The sequence below is a fragment of the Podarcis tiliguerta genome (assembly GCF_965153285.1).
Source record: "Podarcis tiliguerta genome assembly, chromosome: 11".
Taxonomy (NCBI): Eukaryota; Metazoa; Chordata; class Lepidosauria; order Squamata; family Lacertidae; genus Podarcis; species Podarcis tiliguerta.
This window is the reverse complement of record NC_139544.1, coordinates 43275857-43296331: the sequence shown is the minus strand read 5'-3', so window position 1 is coordinate 43296331 and position 20475 is coordinate 43275857. Positions and strand designations below refer to the sequence as shown.

Genomic DNA, 20475 nt, shown 5'->3' with positions numbered 1-20475 from the left:
GTTTGGCTGCTGCTTTTCCACAACTATCCACGCAACTAGCAAATTGAAGGTTAATTTATTAAGAGTCCAAGTGAAAGTTCTTCAAAACATACTTGCTCTCAATACTGAAATAGTTATGGCCTATACAAAGGCAGCACATCGTTAATATTTAATTGGCATCCATCACTGTGTCCCATCCGTTCTATATTTAGCCCCATCTTAATCATTCAGCAACTTGCATCTTCAGTAAAATATCATCTTACATCAAGGTACCTTTCTTACAATCCCATTTCAGTAAAAAGGGAAAGCATCAGTAAAAACTGTTGCAAATCCTGGGCAGCTTTGAAGGAGAGGGCAGGGGAAACAAAGTTAAAACAAAAACAAAACAAAAACTCAGGACATTAGATAGAACTTCAACTCCAGGAACAAATATATAAATTTAAAAACACAAAACTATGTCCACCCCCCCCAAAAAAAAAACCCCACACAAACCACACAATAAAAAAGTTGAAAATATTACATTCAGTGCTGCACTCACTTATGCATCTTAAGGATAAAATGTTGCTTGCTCCAAGTGGTATGCTTACTTATAGAACTTGCTACTATTATTATTATTGTTATTGTTTGATTGCATATTTTAATTACGTGTGTTCATATTTTAGTGTTTTTGAGTCATTGGTTTTTATACAGTGGTACCTCGGGTTACAGACGCTTCTGGTTACAGACTCCGCTAACCCAGAAATAGTACTTTGGGTTAAGAACTTTGCTTCAGGGTGAGAACAGAAATCGTGCTCCGGCGGTGCGGCAGCAGCGGGAGGCCCCATCAGCTAAAGTGGTGCTTCAGGTTAAGAACAGTTTCAGGTTAAGAACGGACCTCCAGGACGAATTAAGTTCTAAACCTGAGGTACCACTGTACTTGTAAACTGCTGTAAAAGTTTAAGTGTGTCAGTGGTGTGAAAAGCCAATGTCACATAATGGGTAATGCAGATGGGGCCAGTCACTGTCTCTCAGCCTAATCTATTTCACAGGTTTGCAAGGATAGAAAGTGTGAAAGGGCTTTATGCATCCTGAGCCCCTTGGCAGATAGACGGGGTACCTATTACAGAAAGAATAAATGCCTACTGCAATGCACAATGAATGAAGCCCATTTCTGTTTTCCTTTACAGTAGTTCTGCATACAGATAGTTTCTGGTGCAACTTTTTTTGCATGTAAGACTCATGCTGTTCTCATTTCAACTAGTTTACATCACTACAAGCTGCTTTCACCTTGGGAGAGAGAGCGCCTAAGTACTGCATACATTTAATTCCCCATGAAATCAAACCAATATTTTTGGTTTGGGGGCAAAACAATGTGACCAACCCTGAATATAAGTACAGTGGTACCTCAGGTTACAAACTCCACTAACCTGGAAGTAGTATCTCAGGTTACAAACTTTGCCTCAGGATGAGAACGGAAATCACGTGCCAGCCGCACGGCGGCAGCAGAAGGTCCCATTAGCGAAAGCGCGCCTCAGGTTAAGAATGGTTTCGGGTTAAGAACGGACCTCCGGAACATATTAAGTTCGTAACCCGAGGTACCACTGTAAATCAACATACCATACCCTCAGATTGTTGAGGATTCTTCTCATAGAATCATAGAGTTGGAAGAGACCACAAGGGCCATCGAGTCCAACCCCCTGCCAAGCAGGAAACACCATCAGAGCACTCCTGACATATGGTTGTCAAGCCTCTGCTTAAAGACCTCCAAAGAAGGAGACTCCACCACACTCCTTGGCAGCAAATTCCACTATCGAACAGCTCTTACTGTCAGGAAGTTCTTCCTAATGTTTAGGTGGAATCTTATTTCTTGTAGTTTGGATCCATTGCTCCGTGTCCGCTTCTCTGGAGCAGCAGAAAACAACCTTTCTCCCTCCTCTATGTGACATCCTTTTATATATTTGAACATGGCTATCATATCACCCCTTAACCTCCTCTTCTCCAGGCTAAACATGCCCAGCTCCCTTAGCCGTTCCTCATAAGGCATCGTTTCCAGGCCTTTGACCATTTTGGTTGCCCTCCTCTGGACACGTTCCAGTTTGTCAGTGTCCTTCTTGGTGTTCTGCCTCCACCATCTTTTCCCTTCAGTTATGGTCCTAGTGCTCTTCAATGCTCAGCCCACAATGTACCAAAGCCCACTTCCACAGGCATTCACATTTGCTTTATAAGTCCAATTACAAGATAGAGTTGGAGAGGAAGGCAATGGAACCTTTCCATGAGATCTCTTTATTGCTAACTCTATATCAGCAAAGCATCATAAACAGGGATGGGTGAAACCCAACGAGTATTTTGGAGGGAAGAAAACGCTGAACTCCCTCCCCCAATTTGGCTCCACGGGATTTTATTGCTATTAGCACAAATGCTCATTGAAACAGATAGCTGGGCAATAAAACCCTGTGGTTAGGTTATGTCACTATGAATAAATAGGATCACAAAAGAAGCAACCATTTCATGATCTTACCTTGCAAATGAAATGTAGAATTAACTTCTTCAGGTTTGGTTTTATAAACACAAGTATAGTTTCCAAGTTGGTCTCTTGTTGTGACATTTACCCTTAACAGAAGAAGCATTATATAATTGATGTTATATGACTATTTTTTTTAAAAAAAAAAATAAATAAAAAGGAGTGATAAGAAGCTGGAATTAACTTCACAAAGCAAAAACTGAAAGTAGAAGAGAGTGAAGGCAAAATTGCTAAAACAAGGATATTCCAGATTCATGGAAGACTGCAAACTGTAGCACATAAAACAGATCAATTGATGGGCAGTGCATCTTGTGTGAACAAACCACCACAGATAAAATACTGCAGATGGAACTTCCAGTGAATATTTACCCATTAGGTGAAACTTAAGTTACCCATTATGTGGCCACCAACAAAAATGACATGTGTTGAGATCTCCACCTCTCAAATTTAAAATCAGGGATGGGTTCTGAAGATGTTAAAGGTAAAGGTAAAGGGACCCCTGACCATTAGGGTCCAGTTGTGACCGACCGGGGTTGCGGCGCTCATCTCGCTTTATTGGCCGAGGAAGCTGGCGTTTGTCTGCAGACAGCTTCCAGGTCATGTGGCCAGCATGACTAAGCCGCTTCCGGTGAACCAGAGGCAGCGCACGGAAGCGCCGTTTACCTTCCCGCTGGAGCGGTACCTATTTATCTATTTGCACTTTGACGTGCTTTCGAACTGCTAGGTTGGCAGGAGCAAGGGCCGAGCAACGGGAGCTCACCCCATTGCGGGGATTCGAACCGCTGACCTTCTGATCAGCAAGTCCTAGGCTCTGTGGTTTAACCCACAGCGCCACCCGGGTCCCTTCTGAAGATGTTACTAGACCACAAATCTCTTCATCCCCAACGACTGGCCGTGCCAACTCAGTGATAGGAGTTGAACTCCAACATCACCTGGTAGATCACATGCCTCCCACCTGGGGCACATCTGTCTTTATGACACCATGTAAATGCTGCTACACATTGTGAATGGAAGGGAAAAACTTGACACAAGGATGCCCTTTGTAGTAGCCATCCTGTGGCTCTCATAGTTAAGCTCTCCTCTTCACTGCAAATGCAATGTTTTATATCAATCATTTTTCATACCCTGCAGAAGATCATCAACTGGGGTGGGGGAGCAAAGCCAGTACACCTGTCTGCATCAAACCTTCTTTCCTTACAAATACTGTAATACACTAGGCAAATCAGAAAGGCCACTCACTCATGTCGACTGCACCAGCTGTTCCTGCTTTCATTCTTGAAGATTCTGTCATTTTTTATTGTTTCGTTCTCCTTCTTCCAAACAACCTCAATTTCTTCCACATTCACAGAAGGCTTAAGAACCAAACTGCACAACAGTTCAAGCTCAGCTGGATTCTGTAAAATGATGATTTTAAGCACTGAATCTTTGGGGGAATCTATGGGAAATAAAAAGAAAGTTATGTGCTTAATAGAAAGTACTTTAATATGAAATTACATAACTTCTTTAAAAACAACAACAGACTATTGGTTGCACATACACCAGTTTAAATCCAGATTAATTTTGCAATGAGGACATTAGAAAAGCCCTACCATTCTGCAATTCTACCAAACACACTTAAAACTGTCATTTCCATCAATTTCAGGGACTTGCTTAGACGTAAATACTCCCAGTGCATTGATAAGTCAGGCATTTGCATCATCAAGTGTCACAGGTGAGTGCTAGTCAGTAATCACAGTCCAAATTTGAAATTAACACTTTATTGGCAAAAACACAATCTTAACAGACTTGATTAATGAACAAAGCAGCTTATTCCTGGTGGTTTTACTCCATGAAAATCAGTTGCTGCGACTGAAAGTCCCCACCCTCTTCACTGCCATCTAAGTCCCCTCCTCCCCAGGAATTTTTTTTCCAAGCAATCTAAGACTGTGCCTTTGTGCAGCCAACCTCTCCTCTGTCCTGTTCATGCCTTTTCTGGTTCTGGGAGTCAAGAGGGGAGGGGAGTTTGTCACAGCAGGAGGGAGAGACAACCATGTCTCTTTGCCAGCCTGACTCATCTCTGCCTCTTGGTCTCCCTCCTTCCACTCTCCTGCTTCAGCTTCTGCCTCCAATTCTGGACTTCTCTCTGCTACAGGCTCTCCCAACTCACTAGGTCTTCAGCTTCCAACACTTCCTTTTCCCTCTAACCACTCATCGTTGTCCCCCCACTACTCCCTGGGCTCTAAGCCTTCTTCCCTTGGTTCCCCTGCTGGTTCCTCCCACCATTCCTCAGCATCCAACCAGTCCATGACAACTAGACAGAGAAGCCTTTTGGTGTGAGGTCTACAAAATATCAGCTCCTGGGAATCACAGGTGGGCAAAGCACTGTGGCAATCATGACCAGCTTGCAGGCTTCCCAAAGGTGTCTGGTTGGCCACCGTGAGAACAGGATTCTGGACGAGATGGGCCTTTAGCCTGATCCAGCAGGCTCTTATGTCCTTAGTGAATCACAGTTCCACTGGGTTAAGTTCAACTAATTTTCCTCCATATAAATTCTGTGAAATACCTCCGTAATAACTCAGTATTTATTTTATGTGAAGCAATTTATCCCTGACTGTTCAGCCTAAAAAAAGGTTACTCAAGCAGCTTAAATATCATTGGTAAGAGGGTCCGTGCCCAGCATGACCAAAAAGGAGCGCTAAAATAACTCTGTCTCTTTTTCGACAGAAAGGGAGACACTTGACAAACTGGTTTAAGAATGTATCCCTATGGAGCAACTCAGAAAAGGGTAGCAGCAAAACCATAGGGCTTGGTCTGATATAAAAATGAAATACTCTGTGGGTAACCTCAGACACACATGGTTCACTGTAGTTTCCTGCACAGCGACCTATAAGCTGTACTTTGTATTCTGGACTTAAATAGTCAGACATGTTTGGTTTCTATCTGCATACTTTTTGATGTAAAATTATTTAATGGCAAAAATTCAAGTAATAATATTTATTAGCTGCGTACCCCACACAGCCCAAAGGAGCCTATGAAGTCCATAAAGCATCATCATCAAGACTGTCCATCTCAGCCCAGCCTTAAATACAAGCAGTTTCCACCCCTCCACCCCCTCAATTTGTTCTCTAGCTTTTAGCTACTCTAGAAAATTTTGATCCGATGTTTTGAAATTTATCTCCATGGCCATGATAGCTGGACTCTTACTTGTGGTTCCCTGCCCCCACTCCCACGCAAAAGAAACCAAATTAGCATGACCTCTCTACTACCAATCAATGTTCAAGATTAAGAGGAGAAAACATACCCTTCATGGTTAAATTATACTTCTTGAAAGGCAGGATTGGCGCTTGTGTAACGGAACGTGGAGCTGCCAAAAAGAAAAGTTGAGACTAGGTTTATTTTCATATCGAGCAGAACAAGATACAGCAGAAGATTAATTTGCTCTTTTAACATTCTTTAATTGAATCAAAAAATATAAGGACCACAGGAGCAGAAGTACATTTCATAAAGAACATTGGGCTGCCACTAAAAACAGCCTTGTGCTCAGAGCTTCTCCTTATCCTCCTAGTTCATTTTCTGATACCCTTATGCTCTATATATTTTCCTCCACACATTGGCCATTGACCATGACTGTGCTGGCTGCAGATATAATCCAAAACATCTGGAGGATGCCAGGTTGCAGAAAGCTGAGTTATGCAGAGTTGGAGGAAGACCAAGAAGACTCAGTGGAAGGTAGATCTTTTATGCCACTCCGTGATGCTTAGAGGAAGGGTAGGACAGAAATGCACTTTGTAATGAACATAGGAAGCTGCCTTATTCTGAGCAGACCACTGGTCCCAATTGGTCTACTCTGCCTGCAACTCTCCAGGGTCTCAGTTAGAGGCCTTTGCAATCAGCAACTCCTAGTTTACAGGAGTTGCTGTGTCTTGGAATTGACTCTTAAGAAGTCTTCATCTGAAGTGAACAGTGCCCTAAAAGCACATTTTTAATCACAAAATCGTTTACAAGCTGTCACTGCAGATTTGACTTCTCTTCTACAAACCATGGGCCACACTAAACTACAGACTATGAGCCAAACTCAATGTAAGGTCACATGCATTACAGTAGGGTGAAATGCATTACCACATTGAACAGGCAATTAAAAAACACAACCAAAATGCACACCTAAGTAGTTGCCATGAGGAAGAGGAAAAGTAATATCGAAACTATGGCAAGACAAAGGGGGAGATCTTAAAGCAGACATGCACACAGACATAAACTCACAATGCTGTGGGGGGGGGGATCCCTCTCTCCAGCACTTATTCCCAGTGTAGCCCAAGGATTGTTCCTCCCAATGCAAATAGCATGGGGGGGGGTGACTCTTGGATATCAGGAAAGGGTTAAGTGCCCCCTGCCTGCCTGCCATTGTCTTGACCCTTGCAGAAGAATGGGCACATTAAGTGCAGGAATACTTTTAAAGTAATGTTTTCCTTGGCCCTGTGTAGCTGTGATCATGGTCTGAGATATTTAGGAAGAATACATTCCAGAGACCAAGCCTAGGTTGCTGAAAATCAGAACCACCCTAATATTCTTTCAAAACATTTTGGAGCATGAAAAAGTCTTCCGACACTGCAGGGGTCTGGCTCCTTTTCATTTTTATATAAGATGCAAGTTGCTGGGGGGAGGTGTGTGTGTGTGTGTGTGTGTGTGTGTGTGTGTGTGTGTGTGTGTTTTAAAAGCTCCTCCCTTCCTGTGGATGAGAGAAAATGTTTTGGAGCAAGGGCTGCGTTTTATTTTAAGGAGTTGTTTCAAAGGCAGCTGTTTGTTGGGACGCCTTGGCTGATGGTTCTGGAGGGGAAGATTGCTGAATGGAGTTTCAGAGCATCAAAAGAAGAGACCTGCTGGGTCAGAGGCAAGGGACCACTTCAGCCCAGCATCCTGTTTCCGCCATTGGCCAATCAGATGCTTCCCAGAAGCCCACAAAACAGTGCAAGAGGGCAGCAGCCCACCAAACACCCACTACAGGAAACCTGTACAGGAAGTTGAGAAATAAACAGCGGAACTTCCCCAAAATGTAACCGTGGGCTAGGTGACACAATGAGCACAAATCAGATCATCTAGCATTTCCTGGGCTGGGCCCCTTTGGCCTGATAAGCAACTGAAACAGCTTGATATCTGACATGCAACCGAATGGCAGCGGCTAGTGTCCATTGGGACTGGGAGGGTGGAAGACAGGGAGCCTGATGTCAGGTAGAACCAGCAACAGGTGGAGCCAACTAGTTCTAGTTGTGCTCCTATCCTCCTAACTCAGCCGCGTTCAACAAACGGCAATGCTGATATTAAAATGAGAGACAGTGCCACCTTCTGGAATGCTTGTAAGTAAGGCAGGCAGGCATGGGCTCAGGTAGGAGTAGCCTCCAGTTCAACCAGACCAGTTTTGTTTTGTTTTTTAAATACACTGTTTCCTGTTGGCCATACTGCCAAGACTTAGGCTGCACATACTGTATACTCAGTCATTTTTTTTTTCTTCTTCTTCTGGGGGTTCTCAACAGTACAGACATATCTCGGGTTGAAGTTGCTTCAGGTTGACCACTTTCGGGTTGCACTCTGCGGCGACCCGGAAGTACAGTGGTACCTCAGGTTACATACGCTTCAGTTTACATACGCTTCAGGTTACAGACTCCGCTATCCCAGAAATAGTGCTTCAGGTTAAGAACTTTGCTTCAGGATAAGAACAGAAATTGTGCTCTGGCAGCGCAATGGCAGCAGGAGGCCCCATTAGCTAAAGTGGTACCTCAGGTTAAGAACAGTTTCAGGTTAAGAACGGACCTCCGGAACAAATTAAGTACTTAACCCGAGGTACCACTATAACGGAATGGGTTACTTCCGGGATTTGCCGCTCGCGCATGCTCAGACAGTCAAAATGACTTCATGCGCTTGTGCAGAAGCAGCGAATCATGGCCCACGCATGCCTAGACACAGGTTGCATTTGCTTCAGGATGCGAACGGGGCTCCGGAATGGATCCCATTCGTATCCAGAGGTACACTGTACACAGTACCAACACCTTTTTTTTCCTAGAAGAAAAGCACTGCGTGTATTTACGGCACATTACTTCCCCCAAAGAATTCTGGGAACTGTAGTTTACTGCGTGCAGAGCCATCATTCTACACTTCCTGGAATTATTTTTTTTTGGGGGGGGGGGACATCATGTACTTTAAGTTTATGGTGCATATCGCAGATCTGCACCATATATCCAAGCACAACCAACACATGTATAAAGCACATGAGTCCCCTCAAGAATTGTGGAAACTGTAGTTTGTTAAGAACACTGGGATTGGCAGACCTGTGTGGGTAAATTGCAGTCTCCATGACTTTTGGGGGGAAGTCATGTGCTTTATATGTGCGGTGCAAATGTGCCTGTAGGTGTCTGAGGCTGCTGAAACTGCCCCCCCCCATGCCACCTGGGTTCTCTAGTAGGGGGTAAGAGGTGCAGAAGCTAGGGTCTGATTCATGTCCATGCCAGCAGGAATCCAGGTAATAAATCTGGTTTTTCTGCATTTATTAAGAGAGGAGGAGGAGAGGGTGGGAATGTGCCTAGCCCCAGCTTAAAGGATGCGTGAACTGCAGCCTTGAGAATTTTGCTACGTGCCTCTTTTTAAGTTACAAGGGGCTGAAACACTTGTTGTTTCTGTTTTGCCTACACAATCTTATCAGTGGAGCTTCCAGGTACACTTGCCCGGGCTGAAGAATGCAACTCAATCAATACATGACAAGGTACAGGCTTCTCCTGGAATGAGTGACAAGAAGACTCCTACAGGGCAAAAGTAAAACACAAGGTGTTCCTCAGCTTTATCTTCCTCCTCTCAATAACTGGAATATTTTAGAGTGCAAACTCCCTCAGCACAAGATTAATCTTGTGCTGTCATCACTATTGGTAGAAACAGCAGACATGAGAAAATAGCCCTACTGGAAAATAATAATAGGTTGTTACCTGAAGTGGAAGTCCCCTTAGAGAAAATTCCATTGCTGGAAGTTGTTTCCTGGTTGGGATTTTGTGCTGTCGAAGTATCAGCTACATACAATAAAAAAAGAAGAGGGAAAAATATTTATTCTTTTTATGGTTCAGTTTCGAGATTCTTGTTTTAATTTTATTTATTTTAAAAAATGTTTCTGGATCCTGAGAATGGAGCGGACCCTTCATCCAAACACAGTGAGGAAACGTCCGAATCCTTTGACAACAAGTTATGAAGAGGGCACCTGTCTTTCATTCCGTGTACAGGGAAAAGCAAACCAGACTGGAAATGAAAGCTTACAGAGACAGGAGAGCATCCTATATCTCACCTGTGGGCAGCAGGCTAGCTTAGGGACACAGGCTAGGCCATGTGGACCACACAGGTCAGCCTTCCCCATACCCTTGACCTCCATCATCTCCTTCATGCAACAAAGCTTCATGGAAATTCCAATTCAAGTCATTCCAAAAGAAGATATTGAAGTACTCCAAATCATTTGCCCATGAACGTGGACTTCCACTACACTACTGGCCACACTCTGTCTAATGGTAGGGCAGGGGCTCTGGTAATGAATACTGGATATTATTATTTTTTACGCGGGTGGCGCTGTGGTCTAAACCACTGAGCCTTGGGCTTGCGGATCAGGTGGTTGGCAGTTCAAATCCCTGCGGCGGGGTGAACTCCCGTTGCTCGGTCCCAGCTCCTGCCAACATAGCAGTTCGAAAGCACACCAAAAAAGTGCAAATAGATAAATAGGTACCGCTCCGACGGGAAGGTAAAAGGCATTTCTGTGCGCTGCTCTTGTTTTGATGTTCCGTTGCACCAGAAGCGGCTTAATCATGCTGGCCACACGACCCAGAAAACTGTCTATGGACAAACGCCGGCTCCCTTGGCTCATCTGTGAAGCGAGATGAGCTCCACAACCAGTCGTCTGCGCCTGGACTCAGCTGTCAGGGGTCCTTTACCTTTTTAAATACCTGTTTAGGGATGCATTTCCTGACCCACTTTGTTTGATAAACTTTTTTGTTTAATAAAACTTTTCTCATTTGTTGATCAGATCCTGCCTGGGACTCTAAATCATTACATTTTCCACTCACACAAGTCCCCCACTAGATAATCTGTGGTAAATTGTAGAAATTCGTGTAATTGGTATACCGTGAGGTGGGTGCACTATATTTATTTGGGGACATTTAGTGGGAGTGGATCCACTGCATTATTAATTTGTAGTATTAAGTGGTGGGTCCGCTATATTTTAATGGCTTTTGGGGGGGGGGCTGGTGCTTTTCCTGGGGAAACCTGTGTTTAACCATTGAATTGGAGCAAACAGCAATTGGGTTTTCCAGATAAAAGTGCCACACTCTGACACAGAACTTTTAAAGTGCAAACCTGTGCCTGAAAGTGTGGTATAAAGGTAATCTGGATGAGCCCCAAGTCCTTCAAGGAAGTGTAGAGGAAATAAACTCACTGTAGTTTTACAAAATTCTAACAAAGAACCTGGTGGTCCATATATATTATCGTAATTTTGCCGGGTGAATCTGAAAGAAGCTTAGGCTGAATGTACAATGCACAAAATTAAGGAAGTGGCTTCAAAAGCAAATATAAGTCATATCAAGTCCTGACTGATTCAGACCACATCCTGGGTTCTGGACAGGTCAGTCTCCTGCTATTCTCTCTAGCGGCTGGCTTTTTCTGACAACTTCATTCCAGAGATTTGAAAGCCGCTTTGCAAGAGCTAAAGCACTTTAAGTGAATGATTAATGGTTATGACTAGCGATTATGGCTGAAAATGATAAAGGAGGACTTCCTCCCTGTTAAATCAAGTCTATAGCATAAAAAGATGTTACTTTCTTGGGCTCCATGATCACTGCAGATGGTGACAGCAGTCACAAAATTAAAAGATGCCTGCTTCTTGGGAGAAAAGCAATGACAAACCTAGACAGCATCTTAAAAAGCAGAGACATCACCTTGCCAACAAAGATCCATATAGTTAAAGCCATGGTTTTCCCAGTAGTGATGTATGGAAGTGAGAGCTGGACCATAAAGAAGGCTGATCGCTGAAGAATTGATGCTTTTGAATTATGGTGCTGGAGGAGACTCTTGAGAGTCCCATGGACTGCAAGAAGATCAAACTGATCCATTCTTAAGGAAATCAGTCCTGAGTACTCACTGGAAGGACAGATCCTGAAGCTGAGGCTCCAATACTTTGGCCACCTCATGAGAAGAGAAGACTCCCTGGAAAAGACTCCCTGATGTTGGGAAAGATGGAGGGCACAAGGAGAAGGGGACAACAAGGGATAAGATGGTTGGACAGTGTTCTCGAACATGAGTTTGACCAAACTGTGGGAGGCAGCGGAAGACAGGAGTGCCTGGCGTGCTCTGGTCCATGGAGTCACGAAGAGTTGGACACGACTAAACGACTAAACAACAACAACATGGCATAAAAACAAACAAAAAGAAAACCCAGACCTGAAAGACTATTTCTGGGCAGTTCTACATTTCCTGAGGACTGTACAAAAAGGAGACAACTGTCACAAGTGCCTTGCTTTAGAGGGATGAGAGTACGGGTAACTTCTTAAGCTTCTTTCTTTCTATGCAGCACATGCCCTGCTACCACTAACAACACTTTGTCCATGGAGAAATAAGTATCAACCCTTAAGTCAAAAATTGGTATCTCTGAATAGACAGCATCAAGTTCACAAGCTACTTCCTGGGACTACTATGCATGGGTGCCATCCTTTTACACCCTTCATGAGCACCCACCCTTGACTCGGTTCTCTGTTTCTACAGGCATCTAGAAGGCTCAATAGCTAAAAGACAGCCTAATTTGTTGTTGTTTATTAAATTTATTGGTCTCTGGATCATGGTGCCCTCCAGATGTTGGAACTTCCATAATTCCTGACCATGGGCAGTGTATGGCTGGGTCTGATGAGCACTGCAGTCCAACAGCTTCTCAAGAGCACAGGATTCACTACCCCAACATAGAGTATACAGGGTCAGCCTAGGATTGGAAAGATGCAAATTCAAATCCCAGTTAATACCATAGATACCCTCTTGGATGCCCTGATATTCACGCACACCTTTCCACCCCAGAGCTGTTTCAATACATTTTGCTGTCTATAGAGAAGATGACGAACTAACAGCCATACTTCAACACTGCCAGCAAAATAGTGTCTTCCTACAACATCCAAGGGTAAGAGGCTAGCTCAGGGGTCAGCAAACTTTTTCAGCAGGGCGCCTGTCCACTGTCCCTCAGACCTTGTGGGGGCCGGACTATATTTTGAAAAAAAGAAGAATGAATTCCTATGCCCCACAAATAACCCAGAGATGCATTTTAAATAAAAGGACACATTCTACTCATGTAAGAACACGCTCATTCCTGGACTGTCCACGGGCTAGATTTAGAAGGCAATTGGACAGGATCCGGCCCCCAGGCCTTAGTTTGCCTACCCATGGTCTAGTTGATGGGGAAGAAGGTAAGACAAGGTGCACAGGGCTTAGTCCTCCAAAACTTAGCAGGTGCTCCACACTCCCTGCCCTGTTCTACCTCTCTTCATACTCTTCCATCACATTTCGGGTCATTTTTTGACATGCTGTTAAAATATATTTCGTAAAAGACAGGTCTGGGGAAAATGTATGAGTATAATGTAAAGGGTAAATGTGTGTTGTTTCCGTTTCCTCATTGGTTGCTAAATGACTAACAAACCATTGTACAGTGGTACCTCTGGTTAAGAACTTAATTCGTTCTGGAGGTCCATTCTTAACCTGAAACTGTTCTTAACCTGAGGTACCACTTTAGCTAATGGGGCCTCCCGCTGCCGCTGTGCCGCCACCGCACAACTTCTGTTCTCATCCTGAAGCAAAGTTCTTAACCCGAGGTACTACTTCCAGGTTAGCAGAGTCTGTAACCTGAAGCGTCTGTAACCTGAAGCGTCTGTAACCCAAGGTACCACTGTACTGGTTTTTGGAAGGGGGAATCTGTGTACTAGCAGGGTTTAGACATCAACCTTGCAAAGTCACACAGTAAATGAAACAATTCACCTCTTGCCATTAGGATGGAGGTTCTTCTCCCTCTAATGTCTCCTGCCTCTGTTGTTGTCCTAAGCAACCTGCAAAGAACAGTTTGTGCCCACGCCAGACCAATGAGATCATTTCAGTTATGTCCCCCAAGTGGAAGGATGACAGTGTCTTATCTGAGATCATCATAGCCAATAATGCCTTTGTCAATAATGGACTGAGAAATTAATCAGCCTGGTGCTCTTTGCTGCAATGATTCATGCCTGCTTGCTTCTAAGGAAACAGGCTGCCTCTGCTAGCTGTAGATCAATTGGGGACTGGATTCTTTTTTCAGAGGAAGCTCCCTTAAAATGAGTCTATTCTTTTTTAAAAAAGTAATTTGCTTTTGTGACAAGAACAAGATAATGTATAACATCCAGAACATGAGGATAACACATAGTTCAGAGGCGCATCTGTTTTACTATAAAGCATTTGTTGTTCTTATGACCAGAATTCTCCTTTTGGGTTGACAGTGTCATCTTGTACAGTCATGCCACAGGAAGCCATGCGTTGCTGGTGGTTGCCAGTTCTGTTCCTTCCACACTATGTATTTTATTTAAAAATGCCATGTCACTTGAAACTTCCCTTTTGCCTATTAAAAATCACCACTGTCTTTCACCTTGTGTCTCACTTTTCCCCCATCAATGCTGGTGCCATTCGGATAGCAAGTTGACTCAAATCTTTCCACCTTCTAGGTACTGTCAAGCCTGCAAATAATATAAAACTATTGCTCTATCTGGTTCAGTATTGTCTATACACAGACTGGCAGCATCTCTCCAGGGGTTCAGGCAGTACTTTTTTCTAAAAAAATGTTTAGGGGTACTCTCATTTCCTACTCATATTGAAATACTGCCCCTCAATGAGGCCAAACTTAGATTCACAAAATGTTTAGGGGTATGCGTACCCCTGTGCCCCCCCCCCCAGAAAAAATGCACTGGTTTCAGGCAAGGATATTCCCAGGTATACCACAGATATGTACTACATATCTCTGTATATGTATGCTGTAGATCGGGGTAGGCAACCTAAGGCCCAGGGGCCAGATGCGGCCCAATTGCCTTCTAAATCTGGCCCGCAGACGGTCCAGGAATCAGCGTGTTTTTACATGAGTAGAATGTGTCCTTTTATTTAAAATGCATCTCTGGGTTATTTGTGGGGCATAGGAATTCATTCATTTTTTCCTTCAAAATATAGTCCGGCCCCCCATATGGTCTGAGGGACGGTGGACCGGTCCATGGCTGAAAAAGGTTGCCGACTCCTGCTATAGATCGAACCTATCTTAACTAGTCCTCATGTCCCCTTTTCTTCATAACCACATCCCCTTTCTTGATGATAGTACATTATGAAGGGAAATGGTTGAGGGGTGTATGTGTGCCACAGTTGCACACATCTGCACACAGCCACCCACTGTGTTCCGTTAAAAGTATACCTAAAATACTGAAGTTCTATAAGCTATGGAACTACTTCAGTTGAAAACATACAAGGCCTCAAGTCTGACTTTATTCTCTGCAACAGTACTGTAGTAATATTTATGGGAACAGAGTACCTCGCAGAACAGTGTCTGAAGTTGCAGTTCTAGACCCTTGCCTGGGAGTAAGCCATATGTAGGATTGCACTGCACAAGACAGTTAGGATTGGTGCTACATAAAGCAGAGATGAAGAGTGAAGAACCTGAGCATAGGAGCCAACTCTTAGGGGTCGTGGGGGCCTCCCCCAAAGTTGATGAGCATTGCCATACAATGGTGTGCATGCACCACATTATGTGATCAATTATGCAGGCATACCCTCCAACGTTTCTCAGATGAAAAGAGGGACGTCCCATTCCATAATGATCATTTTACTAATTATACCCCATGCATCTTACCTGGTTGGCCCAGCCACTCTGGGCAGCTTCCAACATATATAAAAACATAATAAAACATTAAACTTTTTATAAAAAAGAACAACTTCACTATACAGGATTGCTTCAGATGCCTTGGGAGTTGGCTAACTCCATACCCTCCAGCATTTCTCCAATGTAAATAGGGACATCCTAAGGAAAAGTGGGTCATTCCAGGATCAAATCAGAAACCAGGACATCTTCTCTAAATCAGGGATGTCCCTGGAAAATAGGGACACTTGGACGATGGGGCTTACCTGGGCCTCCAAATATTTTATTCAAGTTGGCAGCCCTGAACCTGAGTTGTATATTCTCTCTTTCCATATCACTGCTGCTTTGCAGTCATCCCCACAACAGCCATGTGAGAGAAATCCATTAATCATCCCAGAGCTATGTACAGCATTTTAAATGCCTGAGCCTAAAATTTAACTGCTGCTGCTCTCCACCAGTCTTGATTCTGACCTCCTCCTTTGAGGATATGCTTCAAGTTCAAATGGTTCCAGGTTTAAATTCCACAGTATTATCTCTAGGTAGGCCCAGGAGAGATCCATGTCTACAACCCTGGTGACATGGGTTGCCATCCAGTTTGCACAATACTGGGCCAGATGGAGGTCAATGGTCTGACTGAGTACTGTATACAGCATCTTCCTATATTGCCCATCTTCAGATGGACCTCATCAAGCAGAGAAGTTACTCCAAGAAGGCACTAAGCATATAAATTTCAGGCAATCTTTCTGTAGGGTGGCATCACTTTGCCCAAAACAGTTCTATTCTAGAACTCCACCAGAAAGTCTAGCCGAAGTTCACACTGTGGAAGAGATACTTGCTTGCTCCACCACTGCAGGGTATTGGACAGAAATGAAGTATTCACGGAGTCAATTTTATATCGCTGAAGCTATGATATACAGCTGATAAGCAGACTGACAAAATCCAGAAAAGGCCAAGTGAGGCCCACCATTTCCATGAGGGATGATGCTCCATCTAAGCAAGTTCTGGTCAATCTTTGACCTTCCAGATGTTACTGAGCTACAACTTCCATCATCCCTGGACACTGGTTATGTTTGCTGGGTCTGGTGGGAGTTGCAGTTCATCAAAAACTAGAAGGCCAAAGGCTCACCACACCTGATTGTCTGGTGTGTTGCTGTTGCTCACTCAGAGGGAGAGGTGGTGTGGATGTCAGCATGGTGCAAACCCACTGGCAGAGCCAATCCAACATTTCTGCCAGTGCATGTGCACTGTGCCAATCGCCTTCCACCTCACCCCTCTACTTTCCAGTAAGCAACTGTAACCTACTTGCCAGGAAGCCTAGTGGCTTCGCCCCACCTGATGACCTACTTCTGCATCTGCAAAACTCCAAAACATCAAACCTGGAATTTCCACACAGCCATCATGACTCATAACCAACGAGAGACCACTCATTCATTAGTCTCCTTTTTAAACTACTCTGCATACTAACTGAGAAATCTTTCTCCACACATGGACAATTTAGGTAGCCAAAACTGCAACATCCATATACAAAAGGATCAGCAGGCTTGGTTTGAAGGGGCACAGGAGTGAGGAGAACTCTAAGGAGAGGAATCCAAACAGTCCAATAAGGATTAAGGATACAAAATGCTGACTGCCTTTTGCAGGAGCAGAAAACAAGAGAAGATGAAATGGAAGTATCCTCAAGGATGTTGCTGGCTGGTTGGATGGTGGGAACCCTGAACAGGCACATTCCACACTATGCCATTTTGTTGTAGGACCCTGTCTAAGTTAGCAGCCACCCCCATTGTGTGGCAGTGAATTCCATACATTAAATTATACTCCATGGCATGAAGTAATTTGTGTCTCCTAAATTGGAAGCCAAATGGTTTTACTTGATGACTCCAAGTTCACTATGCTGAAAAATCCTTTTCTCATAGTGAAGGGCCATTCCTGCTCTCCATTTAAAATTGTCCCTTTGTTTCTCTGTTTAAGATAAAACGTAGATTGTGGATGAGCTTCTGAACAGCTTTGCTACTACAAAATACAAAGGTACTTGCTTAATTTTGGGGCTAGACAACAGCAACTACTCAGTGCTGGTGGATGTGAACTGCAACTCTGCGGGGATCAAGAATTCTGAAGCTGAAACTAGGTCCATCCACTGTGTTACTTTGAAGCAACACAGCTTCAAAGTAACAAATGTGAGATAAAACTACTCAATATCTTTCTAACCCTTCTGATCCCAGCAGTACAGTGGTACCTCAGGTTACATACGCTTCAGGTTACAGACTCCGCTAACCCGGAAATATTACCTCGGGTTAAGAACTTTGCTTCAGGATGAGAACAAAAATCATGCAGCAGCGGCAGCATTAGGCCCCATTAGCTAAAGTGGTGATTCAGGTTAAGAAAAGGTTCAGGTTAAGAACAGACCTCCAGAACAAATTAAGTACTTAACCCGAAGTACCACTGTACTGTGATACAACCTGTTGGCCTCTTCAGCAGTAAATAGATCAGAGGCATGTGTGACCCCACCCCATCTCAGAAATCTTGAATATGATTGGTTGTATCCAGACTAAGTGAGTGGCGCTTAGTTGCTACTGAAATCAGCTTAAGGCTGCATTCAAACATTCCCCCTCCCTCGAAGAATTATGAGCACTGTAGTTTTTTTAAGGGTTGTTTGGGGTGATCTACACTACCCAGAATTCTTTGAGCAAAAGAAAGTGCTTTGAATGCTTTAATGTGCATGGATTGTACACAGCCAGAGTCTCAATGATTCTAACAAGACTTTGGTGTAACGAGTGTGAGTTTGGACTCCGGAGGATCCAGCCCTACGCCTAGCAATTCAAAATCTGGTTGTTTTTCTAGTTGGAAACTGCTGTCTGTTGTACATGGATTATACTACAATTTTTAAGAAAAGGAACAGGGGGTAAGGATATTTTTCAATAATAACTTTATAAACCCCATGAATTCTAATGGAATTCAGTCTATGAAAGAGGTCTGCTGCTTTATTTCATATCCTCACTGTGTGATTTGGTAAAACTCTCTCAAACTTTCAAACAGGAAGCACAGACACCATTTCCTCTGCATTTACTGTGGCGCAAACTGCGGGGAGGGGAGAATCGTCAGATATCGTGCCAAACAGGGCTTTAATGCAGCGTGCACAAAACAGGACTTCAAAGTGCTAAAATAGCTTTAAATGTGTAGTGAAGTTTGGGATCTGGAGCCAGAGACTAGAGTCCTACCTGCACATTTAAAGCAGAGTTGTTAAGGAGAGCCTATTCCATTCACAGATCTTCAATTCTCAGTTCCCTGGGAAGACGGGCCTACTTTTAAACCACCCTGAGAACTGCAACTGTGGCAAAGGAAATAAGGGTCTCCTAACAACTCATAGCACCCCTAACCTCCCAGGATTCTTTGGGGGAAAGCCATGGCTGATTATAGTAGTGCGATACCACTTTAATTGTATGGTGCAGATGGGTCCCTAGGGCAATGTCAGCAGGATCTAGGAACCCTCTTCTGTTGTGAGACTTGCACAAATCTGTGAGTTTGTTGGGTCTTCGGTGAGAGCCAGCACTGGTGACAGTGAGAGACAGGATGCTGAGAGCTGTTTGTGTGGGGGGGGGGAGGGGGCAGTTTGAGATGGAAGTTCCATCTCTGTGTATTCACATTCCTGGCTTTATTGTGCATTTTTGTAACCGTTGTTTCAGTTTACTGCAGACTGCTTAGGGACAGTTTAATATCTGAAGTGCTATGGGAATGGTGTAGATAAATAAATATTTGAGGCAACAGGTGGGGGGGGGACTGCTGTTGCGCTCATGTCCTGCTTGGGGGGGGCGCTTCCTACAGGCATCTGGTTGGCCACTGGGAAAACAGGATGGGCCTGATCCAGCAAGGCTCTTATGTCCTTGTGTTTTTACAACTGTGTGTGCGCGCACATGGTGGTGGTTATAGTGGAGTCAAAGAGCAATGACATGCAAGTAGCACATCATTCACACAGCAGCAAACAGACACAAAACAAAGGACAGTGATCATTCACAGCTGAAACAATGGGCCATCATCCTGGCATTATTAAGTTAATTCCATGGGTAATGTTGCTCCAACAACACGGATCTCCAGTCCTAGGGACTATTGTCTGCCTCCACTTTACCACTTGCTGGAATCTTAACTTCTCTCTCCCCTGCTAATTTCCCCCCTCCTCCCCTTATTAAACTAGGAAGGCAATCAATGGCTTTTACAAAAGAGGACACGAAGGATTCTACAACCAGGAGAATGCAGAGTTTGGAAACGCCTTAGACGCGTGTCTTTTTAATCTTAATAGTCATAAGGTAGGAATTAACCTTTCAGGGGGCGGGGGAGCCTGGTTAGTATGCCGCAAAGTGAAGATTCGGGCAGAACATCACTTGACCAAAGCAACCCCCTCCTGCCAAATAAACTCGGGCTGGGGTAAATAAATAAAATGTTTAAAATTAAAATGCCTTGAACCATCTAACCCCACCCCCCTCGGTTTGGAGAAAATAGTCGTCGTCGTTTTATTTATTTTTTTGCCTTGAAGCAAACCTTCTCAAGGTGACTGTTCACCTTGGGATGAGAAACGCAGCAACGACCATCCTTTTTTCTGGACGTTTGCCTAGGTTGCCAGCCGCCCGCAGAAAACACCGCGGAAATTCATAGCGATTATTAATATCCTTACCTGCGGGAGTGCTGCTGCTGCTCCCGACGTCCAAAACACCCCAAACAACCAGGAGGAGGAGGAGGAGGCGAACGGAGTGCAACGCCACGGAGGCGCTCATGCTTGCTTGCAGCCGGCAGAAGCTTCTGCAATAGCACTGCAGTGAAGTCTGGCTGCTTGCTCCGTTGCGCCCCGCCTGGCCGCTCCAGCAAGCAGCGCCTCGTTCTTTGAGAAGGGTGTTGCCCTGGTGCTGTACTAATAACGGGAGACTGACGTCAAGAGGAGCAACCAACCAGCGAATCGTCGGGCAGGTGCGAAAGGGAAAGTGTGGCCATCGCGCAGCTGTTTAGAACCGCCGAATCTTTCTATGAATGAATTAATGACTAGGGAGTGGTTAGACTCCCTATGTTCCAATCCTATGCATCCTTACTCAAAAGTAAGCACAACAGCACAACAACAATTCCAGGT

At 44.2% G+C, this 20475-nt stretch overlaps 1 protein-coding gene across 3 annotated transcripts in view; it reads right to left on the bottom strand.

Moving 5' to 3' along the window:
- Window positions 1-20234, bottom strand: part of EMB (embigin) — a 30334-nt gene extending 10100 nt beyond the window's left edge. Inside the window, exons 1-5 of one of the 3 annotated variants that reach the window (XM_083403140.1) lie at window positions 20029-20234; window positions 9427-9507; window positions 5760-5822; window positions 3719-3914; window positions 2477-2568 (exon numbers count right to left, since the gene is read on the bottom strand). In XM_083403140.1, the coding sequence (XP_083259266.1) occupies window positions 2477-2568; window positions 3719-3914; window positions 5760-5822; window positions 9427-9507; window positions 20029-20128 (532 nt within the window). In that variant the 5' untranslated portion in view covers window positions 20129-20234. The remainder of the gene's footprint in view (window positions 1-2476; window positions 2569-3718; window positions 3915-5759; window positions 5823-9426; window positions 9508-20028) is intronic. The other 2 variants (XM_083403141.1, XM_083403142.1) reach the window with 2 other exon arrangements.
- Window positions 20235-20475: the final 241 nt, after the last annotated feature.